The sequence below is a fragment of the Neophocaena asiaeorientalis genome, unplaced genomic scaffold (assembly GCF_003031525.2).
Source record: "Neophocaena asiaeorientalis asiaeorientalis breed wild unplaced genomic scaffold, Neophocaena_asiaeorientalis_V1.1 scaffold18, whole genome shotgun sequence".
In the NCBI taxonomy this organism is placed as follows: Eukaryota; Metazoa; Chordata; class Mammalia; order Artiodactyla; family Phocoenidae; genus Neophocaena; species Neophocaena asiaeorientalis.
Window position 1 is genome coordinate 885,909 of NW_020172444.1, and position 17,816 is coordinate 903,724.

General features: G+C 37.5%; 1 protein-coding gene across 2 annotated transcripts in view; it reads left to right on the plus strand.

Moving 5' to 3' along the window:
* TTC27 (tetratricopeptide repeat domain 27) overlaps positions 1 to 17,816 on the plus strand; it is a 180,497-nt gene that overhangs the window by 134,854 nt on the left and 27,827 nt on the right. For both annotated transcript variants that reach the window (XM_024732349.1, XM_024732340.1), the window contains exons 14-15: positions 10,407 to 10,505; positions 14,173 to 14,225. In XM_024732349.1, coding sequence (XP_024588117.1) covers positions 10,407 to 10,505; positions 14,173 to 14,225 — 152 coding nt within the window. The remainder of the gene's footprint in view (positions 1 to 10,406; positions 10,506 to 14,172; positions 14,226 to 17,816) is intronic.

Here is a 17,816-nt window from a genome sequence, read left to right on the forward strand (position 1 = left end):
TGCAGTTCGTGGGCCTCTCACTGTTGTGGCCTCTCCCGTTGCGGAGCACAGGCTCCGGACGCGCAGGCTCAGCGTCCATGGCTCACGGTCCCAGCTGCTCCGCAACATGTGGGATCCTCCCGGACTGGGGCATGAACCCGTGCCCCCCGCATTGGCAGGCGGACTCTCAACCACTGCGCCACCAGGGAATCCCCAACATATGAATTTTGAGAGGGATACAGTTCAGTCTGTAACATCTACCTAGGAGGAATCTTTTCTTTGTAACCTTTTGTTATGAACCTTTCAATTATACAAAATATATACTAGCAGAGACCAGAATAAAGAGTCCCCTCCCATGTGCCTATGAACCAGCTTCAACAGTTACTAACTCATGACTGGGCCTGTTTCATCTATATTTCCCCACTCCATCCCATATTATTTTGAAACAAACCCAATATATCATTTCATTTTTAAATGTTTTAGTATGTATCTCTAAAAACATAAGGACTTAAAAAAATAACCAAGTACCATTGTTCTTAAGATATCAATAATAATTTGCCAACGCTTTTGATTTTAACTGAATAAATTTATATTCTATTCTAGAATAGAATGTAATTGAGAAAGCCTATAATTTATAAATTTGTAAGTTTGATGAAACCTACAAAGAATCATAAATTTGATGAATTATTTGATGAATATTGTCCTGTTAAAAATATTTGTTGAAGAAAGGTACTCTAAATGGAGGCCAAAAGATAGGACCAAAGAAAAATATTTATAAGCTTCAGTATTAACAAAACTAGAATTCAGAATATCCTTTGTTTAGCAGTGGTTGCTCTGAGCTTCCTAGTTATCTCAGTACATTAAAAAAATTTTTTCCCGGCTTTATTGAGATATAATCGACATATTGTATAATTGACATATTGTGTAAGGTATACAACGTGATAACATTTGATACATGTATATATTGTGAAATGATTACCACAGGAGCATTAGTTAACACCTCTGTCACCTCACCTCTGTCACCTTTGTGTGTGTGTGATGATAATATTTAAGATCTACTCTTCTAGCAATTTTCAAGTATATAATACAGTATTGTTAACTATAGTCACCATGCTGTATGTTAGATCCCCAGAACTTATTTATCTTATAACTGGAAGTTTGTATGCTTTGACCAACATCTTCCCACTTTCCCCCACCCCCAACTCCTGGTAACAACCATTCTTCTATTTCTATGAGTTTGGCTTTTTTAGATTCCACATACACGTGAGAGCATATGGTATTTGTCTTTCTCTGTCTAACTTATTTCACTTAGCAAAATGCCCTCAAAGTTCATCCATGTTGTTGCCAAAGGCAAGCTTTCCTTCTTTTTCATGGCTGAATAATATTTCACCCTGCGTGTGCACACACACAGTTTCTTTATACATTCATCTATTGACAGACAGTTTTTTACATGTCTCAGCTATTGTGAATAACGCTACAGTGAACATGAGGGTGCAGATATCTCTTCGAGGAGTGATTTCATTTCCTTCAGCTATATACTCAGCAGTGAGATTGCTGGATCATATGGTGGTTCTATTTTTAATTTTTCCTCAATACATTTAGAAAGAATATTTTCTCAGATAAAATTATTATGACGTACAAAGAGTCAATCAAAAGTTTTAACAATTTTAAATGTATTAACAATAAATTTGACAATTAACAATAAAGAACAACTTTGAAGTAGACAGTAGGCACTTTTATGAAAAAATTAAAAGTACTAAGATACTGAAAAAATTATCAGAAAATATCAATGACATGGTATTAGAATTAGATATGACTAAGGAACTGATTAGAGGATATGAATATCTGCTAAGAAAAATTGATTTTAATTCTGTAATATATTAGAGAAATATGCAGATGTCACAAATATATAGCTTGCTTAATGTTCCTTTTGTTATTTTTAAATTTCAGATAATCAATTTACAAATTTTTAATATATTTTATTCAATAAATAATTTTACTTTTGAAAATGGTTTTCGAATAGAACCGTCTTTAGGTCCCCTGTTATATTAGTAGTAAAACCAATTTGACAATCAGTAGTTTGTTGGTCAATAAATAAGATCTTTTTAAGGTCCTATAATTTTAATGGTTTTTTAATGCCTTGTTTCATTTTTAAAAATGTTGCAGTTTGAACAGTACATTATGTGGTTGCCTCACTAAGCATTATCAAGATCCTGCTGTGAACCAGACATGGATGTGGTAATGAACTGGGCTGTGTCAGCCTATCAGCAGAGAGCAGAGAGTTTCCACTGGGAAATGATATGGACAGAACTAGTTTGTGAATGGCCTTAAGTGCCTTTCTTCAGGATTAGTAACCCTACAGATATGGAAGTCTGTTGTGGTTTTGAATAAAAGAGTGATATGACAAAAGTGATATTCTAGGAAGTTTAAATAAGGGATGAATGTCATGGATGAGTGATCAGTGGCTTTAGCAGTGAGGATGGAAAGATAGAACAGGTTGAAGCTCATTATAAAGGAAAATTTTCTGGGCCTTATTCACTGGATTGGCAGCATTGAGGGAGAGTTCGGGATCTGAGAACATGCCAGTTTTCTCAATTGTTTGGTTAAAAAGGAAATGTCCCTATTGATAGATACAGAGAATTCAGGAGGAAGGGAAAGTATCTTTAGTAGGGGAAGATGATGTGTTTTGAGTGTTGAATATGAAGAGATGTTGCCGTGTCGAAGTAGAGAGGGCTCACAGTCCACTGAAAGTCAGTCCAAGCCTGAAGCCTAGGAGTGAGGCCAAGAACTGAGCTTGCAGATTGGGACTTTTCTGTGGAAGTAAGGTGAATCCATGCAAGTGAATGAACTCTTGACAGAGAACTGTGTTGGAAGAGAACACGAGGCAAAATCTTGAACTTCGGGCATCTCCAGGGGTTGGAGGAAGGTAGAAGAAGTAGCACCAGTGAAATATGATTCAAACAAAATATACCAGAGTCTTGGTCAGAGGGATAGAAGGACCCCAAAGAAGGGAGTCATGGAAACTAAAGGAAGAACAAGTATCAGTAAGAAATGTCACGTGTAGTGATAAAGTCTAAAGAGAGCTAAGAAGAGTTTATTGGATTTGGAGCTCACTAATGACCTTCAAAACCAGCTTCAGGAGGCAAAAGAGTGTGTGGCCGCTGAGGAAATGGACATAACATCCATAGACTGTTCTTTTTAGGAGCATGTCAAGGAAATGAGAGTCAAAATGTAGAGTGTTGTACCAAGGGGCAGAAGAGTCAAGTAACACTGTTCAAGATACTGGAGACCTTTATGTGGTTGAATCCAGTGAGTGAAGGAGAGATTGAATGTTATAGAGAGAGATGGGTTGCTAACCTAGGGAATGTCATTCTAGGAAAGAGTGAAATGAGAAGAGACGAAGGCATTAACTCTGAAAACAGAAAAATGTTTCCAACGAAACAGGAAAGAAGATGAGAGCATTAATATTATAATAGCAGTTTCTGTTTATTAAGCATCTTCTATAGTGTAAGCTAGAATATAAGTGTAAATGAACTCTTTATAAAATCACTGTGAGGTATTGGGGGAGGGGTTACGAAAGAATTGTGTTGAGATGTGGCCTCTTGCTCTCCTGTGGTTTATATGGGCTAAATAGAGAGAAGAGGCAGAAGTAACTTTTCCTGTGACCAAGGGGTAGAGTAAATAGACGCCATGCTTTGGGTGCCTAGTGATGGCTTGATGAGAAGGAGATAAGGCCTGATGCAGATGTCATGAACTAAGAGGAGTGGTTGGGATTTAGATAGGAGGCAAAAATTAGGAAAATAGTTTTGGGAAAGGAGACTAGCAGATGCAAAATTCAAGCATGTAGCAAGCAAAGGTTTCTTGGTAGCTGTAGGTTTTGACTATTTATTCTTTTTTTTTTTTTTTTTCTGCGGTACGTGGGTCTCTCACTGTTGTGGCCTCTTCCGTTGCAGAGCACAGGCTCCGGACTCGCAGGCTCAGCAGCCATGGCTCACGGGCCCAGCCGCTCCGCGGCATGTGGGATCTTCCCGAACCGGGGCACGAACCCGTGTCCCCTGCATCGGCAGGCGGACTCCCAACCACTGCGCCACCAGGGAAGCCCTGACTATTTATTCTTAAATTCAGTTGTAATAATAATTCTAGCAGCCAACGTTGAGTATTTACTAGGTGCCAGGTACTATTCTAAGCATTTTGCATACAGTTTAATCCTCAGCCCAATCCCCAAGGTACTTACTGTTATTCCCCTCATTTCACAGGTGAGGAAATAGAGGGTTAATTAATTTACACGAGATCCCACAGCTTATGAGGCGTGGCGCTGGGATCGGGGTGGAGCTTTCTGATTTCAGAGCACTTACTCTTAACCTGTTCATTGTTTTGCCTCTAGAGGATGTTGTCTTATTTAGGAAGGAATGGCAGATTTGGCTGAGGTCAAGTTAGACGTTATGGAAAGCCTTGAATACAAGACTGTCGGGTTTGAATGTTTTTCTTTAATACATAACCACTGGGGCTTTTGTCAGGAGCAAAGTGAAGTTGTAACTTTGATGTAATGGTACAGTCCAGCACATGACAGCAGGTGACTCTCTGCGAGACCAGGGAGTTTTAGAGGAATCAAGGCAACCTTTCCCTGCCCGTGCTATTTGTAAGACTAGACTTCCACGATGTAGTACTCTGATAGAATTGTTAATTAACCTGAGAACTTTTGTTCTTCTTTGATTTGTAGGGGTCAACTTTTTCTCTTTCATTTCAGTTTTTGAAAGAAGAAATGTTTTTATTTGAAATGGAGTTAGAGTTTCTATTGTGCGCTTGTGTTACTGTGGTGGGGAGGTTCGAGGAGATTGGAGCTTACATTCCAGTGGAGAAGAGAATAACCATATGCGAATAATATGTAGAGAAAAAAGAGATTCCTTCTCTTTTGTTCTTCCTTTCTCATATTGGTAAGCAATAAAAAATGAAACTCTTAAGGTCTAACTTGCATAACTGCCAAGAAATACGAGCACTGTGATAACATCTGGGCTGTAGCTGGGACTAAAGGGTAGAGGGGAGGGCAGAGCTCTGCGGCCATAGACCTGACTCTGAATCCTAGTAATCCCAAGGTAAATCACTTCATCTTTCTGAGCTTCAGTTTCCTCATTTGTAAAGTGGAGATATAATCCCTATCTCAATTTGCTGTTGGGAAAATTAGAGCCAATATGTATAAAGTATCTAGCATATTTCCTGGCCCATAGTAAGTTCTCAGTTGTCGTGGAGTTTTCTGTCCTGCCCATTGCAGTGTGGTAGAAAATCATTGTTACCCCATTATCTGTAGCCTAAAGATAGGAAGGTATATCTAACAGGAGAGTTTCATGCAGATGATGTGTAAACACCCATGTTACCTCACATGTGAATTCTCTGGAAAGAGTAGGCAAATAGAAGAACCAGTGGTAACCAAGTCTAGGACAGGAATAAGAGGAGGACACTAAACAATACCCTTTCTAGTAAAAGAGAAAAAGTGTGTATAAAATTCAGTTGCTCTTGTAGTTTAAAAGAAGACACTGACATAGAGGAAACTTTTGAGAGAGAGGGAGAAGCTGGCAGGTTAAGACTTGTGTTTCCTTAGGGAGGAGAACATAGTATTTAATAGTAAATGAGAAATTTGGTTACGAAAGAGTTGGTGGTGCACATTTTTAAAAACTATGAGCAGCAAGCATCATTTTAGGAAAAGATATTACCAGACAGCATTGATAGCTCTCTTGGATTTGGCTTGGGTCATTTCCTGTTTAATGAAGCCGCATTCAACAACTTATCTGCATTTGGGGTCATGGGAATGAGTCAGGGGTATAGAAAGGAGAGAATGGAGAATGTAGCTTGGCTTCAGGATTCAATTATAATGTGTTACACTTTATTATATGGGACATCAGAAAAATTCAGTCAATCCTGTAAGGAAAATTAGTAAAAAAAAAAAAAAAAGTGAAGCTACTGATTATTCATTCATTCTGCAGAAGCCTTGAGGAGGAAGGAAATTTGAATAGTAGGCTCATAATTTAAGAAAGAAAATTGTAATACATAAGTAAATGACACCTATTGCAGATGTGCTTTAAATGCCCTTGTAAAAATTAACTTTTAAAAGTAATCCGTGCCCACTGTCCAGTGGTACTTAGTGTTCAATTTCTATTTTAATTATTAAGGTTTAGTAAGTATTGCAGTTACTCTCTTCATCACATGTATTGCACACCAGAAACCATTGTGTGGCTTTAGGCAAATCATTTCTTTTCTAGGCCTCATTTTCCTCACTGCCTCTTTTCATTGATTTCTAAGCCTGTAATTGAACTGATTTCCTCCTAGTTTGTCAACCCTGCTGATTCTAAGTATTCTATTTGCATCATCAGTGTACTTGTTCTGCCACTAGATGGCACTAATGTACCTTTGAACCCTGTCACCTCCAGGTTTTCAGAATCTGAGGTCTGAAGGAGCCTTGGAATTTTTGCTTAATCCACCCCCCCCACCCCCCTATTTAACAACTGGGGAACTAAGACTCAGAGGTTAAGTGACATGGCCAAGGTCATACAGTACCTTAGAACCTCTTGAATCCCAGTCATTTATCTTTCCCTCTATTGCACTGTTTCTGTAGGGGGCTTTTGAGGGAAATTCAAAGAGATTATGTTTTCAACCATTCCTGCTTTTTGATAATTATCTTTAAAATAATTTAAAACCATTCTTCAAGTGCATATATCATCATATTAAAGATAAATAGTTGGTCTGCTTTTGTGTTTCTGTACTGGCTCCCTCAGAGGAAAAAGCTAGCATGTCAGCTTCTAAAGATCACTGCCCTGCCTACAGATTGCCTGCCTTCACAATTTGCCTTGGAAATAAGCTCCACAGAAATCTCCACCAGAGCTTCTCTGTCAGATGATTATCTTTCTCCATCCTTGCCCAGTCCCTTGGTAAGAGATTTGCCTTTCAGCTCTTTCCTCCAACCAAACAGCCATCGATTCTTCTGCTTCATCTTTGTCCACTTGCCTAATCCAGAGAGCTTTTGGAGGGGGGAATTAGATGATGCCCTGGTTCTTAAAAAATTGGTCTCCTGGGTTTCCCCAGCACATGTTAATTGGACTCTTTCCTTCCCCCCAACACCCCGCCCTCTCTACTGGTGACAAGGATGGCACTGCCGTAAATCATGGCTGTGTGTGGGGCAGACGGTGTAGCGGGTGGCAGCATGGTCACATGGAGATGATGTGGGCTCTGGAGTCACACTGACTGGGCCTCGAATCTCCTCTTTTGCTGACTGCCTCTGGTCCATGGTCAACTCTTCAATGAGGGTGATATTTACTGCCTCACAAGGCTGTTGTGAGGAATAGGTGAGGTTAATGTGTGGAAAGCTCGCAGTATCAGTGCTTGGCAAACATTGTAGGTGCTCATTAAGTGCTAATTATTCTGGCTGCTGTTGTATGGAGAGGACAGCAGTGACTATAGTATATGAAGAGTTGGAGCCTAAGGGAGGGTGTCAGCCAGAGGAGCTAGTCTTTTCAATGGAGAAAAAAGGGAGGGATGCAGGTATGCCAGGGTCTGTCTCAGTGTATTGGAGAAATAGTGTAGAAGTGTGCCGCCCAGTACGGTAGCCACTAGCCACACGTGGCGGTTGAGCACTTGAAGTGTGGCTGGTCCAAATTGAGATGCTGTAAGTGTAGGACACACATCAGGTTTCAAAGGTGTCATACGAAAAAAAATGAACATAAAATATCTCGATCATTTTGTATATTGATAACATGTTGAAATGATACTATTTTGGATATGTAGAGTTAAATAAAACATGTTATTAACATTTATTTCACCCATTTCTTTTTACTTTTTAAAATAGCTACTAGCAAATGTAATGAGGCTAGCATTATATTTCTATCTGATAGCATTGGACTAGAAGATAGAGACCTTTGGTACTCCATATACAACTTTAATTTGGGGAATCATGTGAGTTTTCTTTTTTTTTTGAAGCTTCTTTTGATTTTTTTTCTTTTATGATGTTCTGTTCTTCAGAGCATGACCATCCTAAATCAAGATGCCAGTGAGGATTATATAGATTAAGTAATAGTTTAAAATGAAAAGAGTAAGAGGCACTGAATATTCTCCTTAGTCTGCCAAATTCCGAAGACCTCAATTGAGATGCAGGGTATGAATGCAGTTTTGATGGTTTAGTGGGTCAGCCAGAGCAGTTAGAAGATCCTAGAGTTGTTTTTTTTTTTAAAGCCATTTCATGATTTCAAAGAATAGGATGTGTACAGAAGTCATCTCCCATCATAATTATATGTTATCAGTAGATGAAAACATACTAGCAGTTAATGATTCTAGAATTTTCTTTCAGATGCAAATTAAAAAGCAATTACACAAATTACCAAGAGCGAAAAGAGAATCATAATACTATATATTAAATTGTCATCTGCCTGGTTTTTATCAAATTTATTTTGGTTTTAGGACATTGGTTACAAAATATTGACTTGCTTTAAAAACCTAAAGATCAACAGTAATCTCATCACCAGCTTGTGTTAGAGCTGTGAGATAATTGCTAATTTCAGATGTTTGTAACCTTTGTTTTTTCAGGTGGATTGAAAAATAAAGTTCTTAAATTTACACTTGATGTTTTTTATAACACATGTGACATAGTTTTGTGGGGAGTTTGTCCTTTGCTGATGCAGGAAGCAAGCAGGGCACATGCATTTTGAGAACTTTGAGGGCAATTCTCATTTTTCTTGATTTAGTCCCAGAATGAGGTATACCTCATTCCACGTAAACTTGCTGCCATGATTTATTGGGGTATAAGATGCTGTCAATTGTAAGAGGCACATGTAAGTGCCACCTTGTATAGAAAATTGAATGCTGCCAGTAAAACTGATCAGCTATGGGTTATTAAGATGCATCTATTGCAGAGATGTTAAATGGAAAAAAAAAAGTGCACCTTATAAATGATGAAATATAATACACAGATTTTGAAACTTTCAACTAGGTTAAAAGTAAGAGAGCTTGTTTTATATGTTGTTTTATACGTTAGCATCAGACCCTCCCAAAATGAGTCACGTTTAGTGAGTATGGAACTCTTTGCAGTTAATCCTGTAAATAACCAGACAAAAGCAAAGTGTAATGAGCTAATTTTTAAGTTGCTAGAGTCCCTTGATTGAGAAAAGTGAACTTCTAACTTTATTTCCACCTAGTACCTCTGCATCCCCCCCACCCCCCCAAACACACAGCCACCCCGTTTCTAGCCATTACCTATACCTCTAAAAAAATCTCTTCTCTTAAAGGCTCCTTGTAGCAGTTATTTATAGCCTCTTGTGAATTCAAGGCAAAGTGTTAAATTGCCCAAGGATGTTTGCTTTCTAAGCCTTATCTCTAATTATCCGCTAAAAATCTATATCTGCTTAAAGAAATTTCAGGCCTCAACTAGCCATATGGAACAAGTTTTGTAGGAATGGCAGCGGGAGGAGGGATGTAGGGACAGCTTCCTACTCGCCTCTGTGGAAGGCTATGGACAGATAACAGAGCACCTCATTTCCTTTCCCACCCTAAAGTGTTCAACCAAGTCTGTCTGCTGGCTTACTGCCTTTGTACTGGAAGTCAAAGAAAGTAAGAAAGTAAGCTGCATTCTGCTGCTGGCCTTACTAACTATATCTAAAAGGAAAGCAAAGTTGTAGTAGCTGCATTTCTGACTAATTTCATTGAATTTTTATCAGTCTTATCTTCCTTTTGACAGAGGCTATTGAATTTTAAGGAAACCCTGTGATGTAAAGAATTCTTTTGTGATTTCAATAGCTACTTCCTAATTTACCTGTTTTCTACATCTCTAAGTTTACAAATCATACTGACTTAAGTCAGGCTTTCCTCTTTGAATGACTCTTTGGTAATCCAGATTCTCAGCCTGCTTTTTCTAAATTATTTTGGGCATGCCTAAACAGATACATGCTAGGGCAATTTGGCTCTTGGTTAAACTGCAGAAGTACTTGTGGTCTAACTTGAAGATGGAAGCAAAAATGTTTCCTCTCCAGTTTGTAATACATTCATCAGTTGTGAACCTGCTGATGCTCTGTATACTTTTTACACAGTTACATAGATGCTCAGTAAAAATGTTAGATTAATCCCACAGTTATAACATCAGGGCTTGTCAACACAGCTCTCCATTGCTTTCGTGGAGTTGGTTAACACAAAGAATGGTCTTTCTTGGTAAAAGACGTGCAGTGATATTGCACATGCTTTCAGTGTTGTATTAGCTTTGAAAATTATATGGAAAAGTGCCATCTCCATTGCTAAGTTTCGTACATTTAAACTAATATAAAATGTAAGCCAAATTATAGCTCTGCATTCTTTATAGTAGTGTAGTGTGTTTGTTGATAGTATCTTAAATGATTTTCAGATTAATTCTATAAATGTCTATGTGTTTGAATGACTTTGTCTTTTGGTCTTTGCAGCTCGGGGTGTGGTTTTCTCTGGGCTGTGCCTATCTGGCCTTGGAAGACTATGGAGGTTCAGCAAGGGCATTTCAGCGCTGTGTGACTCTAGAACCCGACGTAAGTTTGTTTGGTCTTCTTTCCTTATTACAGCTCTTTGGTACTCTTTAAGCTATTTGAATTGTACTGTAGTTCAGAACAGCAATTCCTAGGGGTCTGTAGTTTCAGTTATGCAAGATGAGTACACCTAAAATTTTTAAAAAGGGTGATCTCACGTTAAGTGTTCTTATGACAGTAAAAAAAAGAGAGTGAGAGAGAGAGAAGGCGGCAAAAAGATTCAAACTTTGTATTATTTTATGTCAAAAAAAAAAGAAGAACACCAATTCCTTTTGTGTTGGAGGAAGGTATCCCTTTGGCAGAAGGTCACACCCTAAGTTATATGAGTTATAAATCTAGAAATAAGTCTCTTCTCGTAATAGCTAAGTTATTCATTGTTTTGTTTAGAAAATAGTTTTGATAAAACAGTTTTTTAGTTAAAAATATACTTTGCTGAGTATACAGCAAAGTGTCATATATTTTGTCGCTCACCAGCATGTGCTGCCTATGTTAATTGCACTATTAGAAAGTTCTTTTAGTCTATAAATATTTAACAGCTTTACTGAGATGGTAAATAATTCGCATGCCATCTAGTTCATCCATTTAAAGTTTACAATATAATGATTTTTTAAATTATATTCAGAATTGTGCAACCATCCCCACAGTCAATTTTAGAACATTTTTATTACCATAAAAAGAAATCCCTTGTACCTGTTAGCAGTCACTCCTCATTTCTCCCAAACACCTTCCACGTCTACCCCCCATCCCCACCCCTAGGCAGCCACTAATGGACATTCTATCTCTGTAGATTTGTCTGTTCGGAATATTTCATATCAGTGGAATCATACAATGCGTGGTCTTTTTGACTGCCTTTCTTCACTTAGATTAATGTTTTCACAATTCATCCATTCTCTATTCAAAAATTTGAGCAACTGCCAGACTGTTTTCTAAAGCACCGTTTTACATTCCCACCGGCAACGTGTGAGGGCTCTAATTTCTCAACATCTTTGGCAGCACTTGTCTTTGGTTATTGTCTGTCTTTTTGGTTATAGTCATCCTAGTAGGTGGTATCTTGTTGTGGTTTCAATTTGCATTTCCTTGATGGCTGATGATGTTGAGCATCTTTTTATGTGCTTTTTGGCCATTTGTGTATCATCTTTGGAGAAATGTTTATTGATATCCTTTACCTATTTGGGTTATTGGTCTTTTTACTGTTGAGTTGTAAGAATTCTTTATATATCCTAGATACAAATCCGACATCAGATATATGATTTGCAAATATTTTCTCCTATTCTGCAAGTTGTTTTTCACTTTCTTGATAGTGTCTTTTGAGGTACAAAAGTTTTTAATTTTGATGAGGTCCAGCCTGTCTGTTTCTTCTGTTGTTGCTTGTGCTTTTGGTGTCATATTTAAGAATCTGTTGCCAAATCTAAGATCATGAAGATTACCTTATCTTTTCTTCTAAGAGTTTTATTGGTTTAGCTCTTATGTTTATGTCAAATCTGCTGTTAAACATATTCATTAAACTTGTTACACTATGTGTGGTGGTGGATATTCACTAAACTTATTGTGGTAATCAATATATCCCACTGATATATACACATATATCAAATCATTATGTAGTACACCTAAAAGTAATACAATGCTATATATCAGTTACATCTCAATTAAAATAAAAACTAAACATCATTTCAGACGATGTATTTTTTTTTTTTTTAGTTCAAGAATTTTTATTTGGTTCTTCTATAGTTTTCATGTTTCTACTGAGATTTCCCAGTTGTTACCTTATCGTGTTCTCTTCAAATCTTTTTTTTATATTTATAACAACTGCTTTGAAATTTTTGTATGCTTATTCCAACATCTCTTTAATTTCTGTGTCTGTTTCTATTTACTGATTTTTTATTTGGTTATGGATGAATTTTCCTGCTTGTTTGCCTGTCTACCAGTTTTTAAAAATTATATCCTACACTTGTGGATGCTATGTTGTTGAGTTTCTGGGTTTTGTTGTCTTCCCCTTGAGGAAGGTAGAGTTTTATTTTGGCATTTGGTTAATTTACCTGTGAATCAGCTTGATTTTAAGCTTAAGGTGGGTCTGGAGTTGTCCGTATTCCAGAGTTGCTGTCAACCTTCTTTTGAGGTATAACCGTTTGGGGGCTGAACTTAATCCCACAGGTGATCAGTAAGAATTCTCCTCTCTGGTTGGTTGGAACTTGAATAACTCCCAGAGCTGTGTGACCTCTAGAATCTCCATTCAGCTCACAGCTGTCTGGTAGTTGTTCCCTGCCTGGCCTTAAGAAGTTTTGCCCTGCACACGTATAGCTTAGTATTCAGCCAAGGACTCAAGGAGATGCTTATTGAGATTTCTGGAGCTTATTGTCTGCACAGATCTCTCTTCCGTGTTATTTTGTCTTGCAAATTCAGCCGCGTTTTCAGCCCTGAACTCTGAACTCTTTTCCCGCTCTTAGTAAGACTTGCTGTGCTTTGTTTGGTTTCTACCTTTCCGTGCTGCAGCCCTCAAAGTGCCTTTAGATAGAAGTGTAGGTTGATTGTTGAGACAACTCAACTGTCCTTCTCTCAGGGATCATAGTCCTATGTAACCCTTTGTCCAACTTCTCAAAAACAGTTGTTTCCTAAATTTCGTCCGGTTTGTAACTTTTTATGGTGATAAGGCTAGTCTGGTACTAACAGTGCTCTGTCTGTAAGGAGAGGTCCATTGCCAATTAATTTTTATATCATAGGTATGGAACTTGAGAACTATATACTATATGTTTTATAAAATGTGGAACAAAGAGGAACGAGCATAATTTATATCATTCTTGTTAGAATCAACATTTATCTAGAGGCTTTAATTTATTTTTGTCATTGCATAGAGGAATAGGTAGAGAAACATGTTTGATTGATGAAATACTTAGGCTTAACACTGGAGAACACATACTCCTTTACTCTTCCATCTGATCAAGGATGATGGTAAAGTAGCAAAGCCTTTTATGATAGGAAAAACAATATTTTGCATTACTTTAGATTTGTAGTTAATATATATATTGTGTAAATTATGTTATAAATTGTCCAACTATTTTGTAAATATAAATTTGGAAATAAAATCTTAGCAAACTTCCAAATTAGTGCTATAATAGTTATATCATTTTGTTGACTTAAAAAATTATTTATTTATTTATTTATGACTGCGTTGGGTCTTCGTTGCTGCACGTGGGCTTTCTCTAATTGTGGCGAGCGGGGGCTACTCTTCATTGCGGTGCACACACTTCTCATTGTGGTGGCTTCTCTTATTGCGGAGCACGGGCTCTAGACGCTTGGGCTTCAGTAGCTGTGGAATGTGGGCTCAGTAGTTGTGGCTCGCGGGCTCTAGAGCACAAGCTCAGTTTGTGGCATATGGGCTTAGTTGCTCTGCAGCATGTGGGATCTTTCCAGACCAGGGCTTGAACCCATGTGCCCTGCATTGGTAGGCAGATTCCTAAGCACTGTGCTACCAGGTAAGCCCTTGTTGACTATTTTTGTTCTAAATTATAAGTGTTAAGTTTAATTTATTTAATTTTCCTATACATTTTTAAACATACCTTATTGAAAATTAACATTGTAAAGAGTACATCTTGAGCTAGGAAAATGTTATATTTTTGGTTGCAGCAATTATACCTAAATGAGAATAGTCTATAACTGTTGTCTATCATTTCAGAATGCTGAAGCTTGGAACAATTTATCAACTTCTTATATCCGATTAAAACAAAAGTAAGTGCATCAGAAAAAGATGAAGAACTTTGCTTCCAAAATAAATGAATGAGATTTCCTTCAACTGAACACTGAAACATTGTGCCTTACTCTTTGTCTTTTTCCCCTTGCCTACCCATATCTTTGAGTTAGAATGACTTAATATCGCCATTTGCATTCCAGGTGTAGTTTATTTCTTGAAAACATTTAGTATGTAAACATATATTTTTTTTTTTAAGAAATATTTTTTGACCTCTTTATTTGATACTGAAGTTTTGTATCCTAAATTTCATTGCATGGTAAAAGCAAGCATGCCTTTAGTCAGTCAGCTCAACTGATAGATTCTTAATGATTGCTTGCTGTGTACTGGACATTATTGAGACATATAAGTATGAACCAATGTTTTCAGGGAGTGTGGGTTTAAAAAATAAAATATTATGCCATATTATTTTAAAAATTGATTAATAATATAAGTAGTATGTGGTAAATCTCATGTGAGAAGTACAAAGAGGGCTATAATAATGGTAGGTGATATTTGTAGAACAGTTATATTCTCTGCCACTCATGTAGTCCTGTGAGGATCTCAGAGGAGAGAAGGTGTGTGATGCTGGTTCAGAAATGCTTCTGAGAGAATGTTGGATTCAAGCTAAAATTTGAAGAATTGGTAGAGGGGAGACAGGGAAGCCTTTCAGGATTTGGAAATAAATGGTCATTAATTTGTGTACCTAGCGTTCTGAATCCGTGTGACCAAATGCAGAGTGGCGGGCATGAACGCCACACTTTAGGATATAGGAAGTAAAATAGTCCAGCTCGAGACCAGTGAGATCTGTAGTGGGAGATGAGGTTGGAAAGGTCACTTGGGGTCAAATGGCAGCGTGTTCTGATTATCTGACTGACTAGTTGAGACTATCCTGTTGGCAGTAGGAAGCCAGAGATTTCAGTGGGGTAATTTCATGAAGAAAGAAGTTTTTTAGGAAGATTTATCTGGTGACAGTGTGTGAGACAGAATAGAGAGGGAACTGGGGACAGGGAAACCAGTTAGGAGACAGCTGTGGTAACAGTCCAGGCAGGCGATAACTAGACTGGAAAAAGAAGGGGCAGATGCCAGTTTATAAAGAGAACAACCAACTGGGCTTACTGACTGGCTATAGAAAGCGAAGGAAAGGGAAGGGGCAAGGATGGCTGTTGCCCCAGTTTTAAATAAATGAATTAAAGGGTAGATATATTTCCATTTTTATTTCGCCTTATTTTCAAATTTAATTTCTCTTTGTGGATTCACGAGTATTTCTGAAGATATCATTAAATCCACATTACGTGGAGATCATGAAATGCTTCCGCTGCTCTTGGATGACAATCTACATAAATAAAGTAACTGTTTGTTCTACTGCTCTCTTTGGAAAATAATATTATGTTCTTGATTGCAACTGATTGCGTTAAAACTCACTAGAGACCCTTTTGGTTTAGTTAAAGCAGGGGCAGGGGAAATCCCTGTCATAGTTGTAGAATGATCTCAGTGGGTTTTTCTAGTAATACTGATAATTTTGTATGTAGTGAGGCTCTTGATACTCTATGTTGTCCTCCAGCCCATTAATCCTAAGAATTCTAATTGCTTTCTCTCTTAGTGGCTCTTGCACATTGTTCCTCAGCTTCTTTTTGACACTTTTTTGTCTTCCTGCAGCTCCATGAATAGGTTTTTGTGTCAAAGTGGGGTTGTAAGGTCAGAGGTAAATCACTCCTTTATTCTTGCCTCTTTACTCTTTGCTTACTTTGCTGCTGCTGCTCCAGAGAGAGCTCAGTTTTGACTCAGGAGATTGTTACTTCAGGGGCAAATTATTAATGCTCCTCTCAAAAGAATCCTACCTCTGCCTTAAAGTGACCCTTTAAACTATCTCATCTCTCCCTCTGCTGTCACCAGGTTCTTCACTAAAGTGCTCTTTCCCCCGTTTCATCTGATTCCCCTAGGCATCATGTCCCTACCAGTCCCGTGTGAAATTTTTCCATCTTCCTATATAACTGTCATAGTGCAGTATCACTACCATTGTGGGTTTGATAAATGAATCCGGAATTGAAACTCCTTAGAAGGAAGTCATACTTCCAAAAAAAGGATTTCATTGCAAAAATTTTGAGGCCAAAAAATTGTGATTAGAGGATAGGAGGACATACAAAAAGGATAATCCTCCTGGTGTGGACTGCTGCTTGTTGAGTGCTTTTCCAGTAGGACAACTTCACCCCCACCCGCTATGTAGATGGGAGACCTGCAGAATCTCAATCCACTGCCTTTGAAGGCAGTTGCTATCACATATGAGGTGGGCATAGGGAGTAGAGTAGAGAAAGAAAAAAAAATCACATAGAAACAATTTATGGCTGAATTTGAAGAAGTATTAGAGCAAGAGCACTTACATTTTTAACTGTAAAGGAGGGTGGGTCAAGGGATAAATGAATCAGTGCCATGACAACTTTCAGTAAATTGTTTAATAGAGGGTATAAGAAACTAAACTGTAGTGAATTGTGGTTATGAAAAGACTAAAAGGACTTAATTGTAAAGAAATTTTGATTAGTACAATAGGTATATTAGAGAATGAGTAAATGACTTGTGTGTTCAGTGACTAGCAGGGAAGGTTAGTAAAAAGAATTTACACTTCTTTTTAAGTGCTTTAGGGGGTGACTCTCAGAGCAAGGGCCTGAGTCAGCCAGAAGACCCCCCACCATCCTCTCTAAAATTTGCCTTGTGAAGTCAGCAAAGAGAAGGGGTCTTGATGAAACCCTGTGAGGCTCAGCAGGGAAAGGGAGGTGGACCTTGTAGTCTTAAGTTAGCAAATTCAAAATGGCTCTTGGAGAGGGAGATTTGATAGCATACCTTTGAAAGAGGTTACTATAGTTGTCCAGTAAAGCATTTATGATCTATAAGGGAGCTATAGTGTTGTTCAGCCAGTAGAGTAAAGTATTAAGAATCTTTTTGAGAGCTGAGATGTTTAACTTTTAGAATAGGTGACATGAAGTTCTGTTGATTTCCTTGTCAATATCAAGTTTTTAATAGTGTTTTTCTATTTTTTGAAGTAGCTTGGATAAGGCAAGGATTCTGTGATGGTTTGATAAACCTTATCTGTAAAACCACCTAGCCTGGTTTTAATTTTTATTGATTTATTTGGCTTTCTATTTTTTAGCTCATTTTGCATAATTTGTTCATAATGTTCTCTTACGATTTTTTTTTAAATTACTAATTTTATGTATACCATTTTTCTAAATTCTAAATGGAATTTAGTTAGACATTTGTCTGTTTAATTAGTCTTTTTCAAAAAGCCAGCTTTTGCTTTTGTTGATCATTTATATTCTTTATATTTTATTTCGTATTTTCTTCTTTCTTAGAATTTCTTTTCTTCTTTCTTAGAATTATTTGGTGTTCTTTTACAAAATTAAGTTGGATGTTTTAGCTCATTTATTTCCCATCTTTCATAATTATAATCAATACATATAAAAATATAAATTTCTCTCTAAATACTGCTTTACATATATCTCGCAGATGGTGGTATATAATGCTTTCATTAAATTCTAAATATTTTGTACTTTCTAAAATTAATCTCTCCATGCTCCCACCCCCCCCCCCCCCCTAAA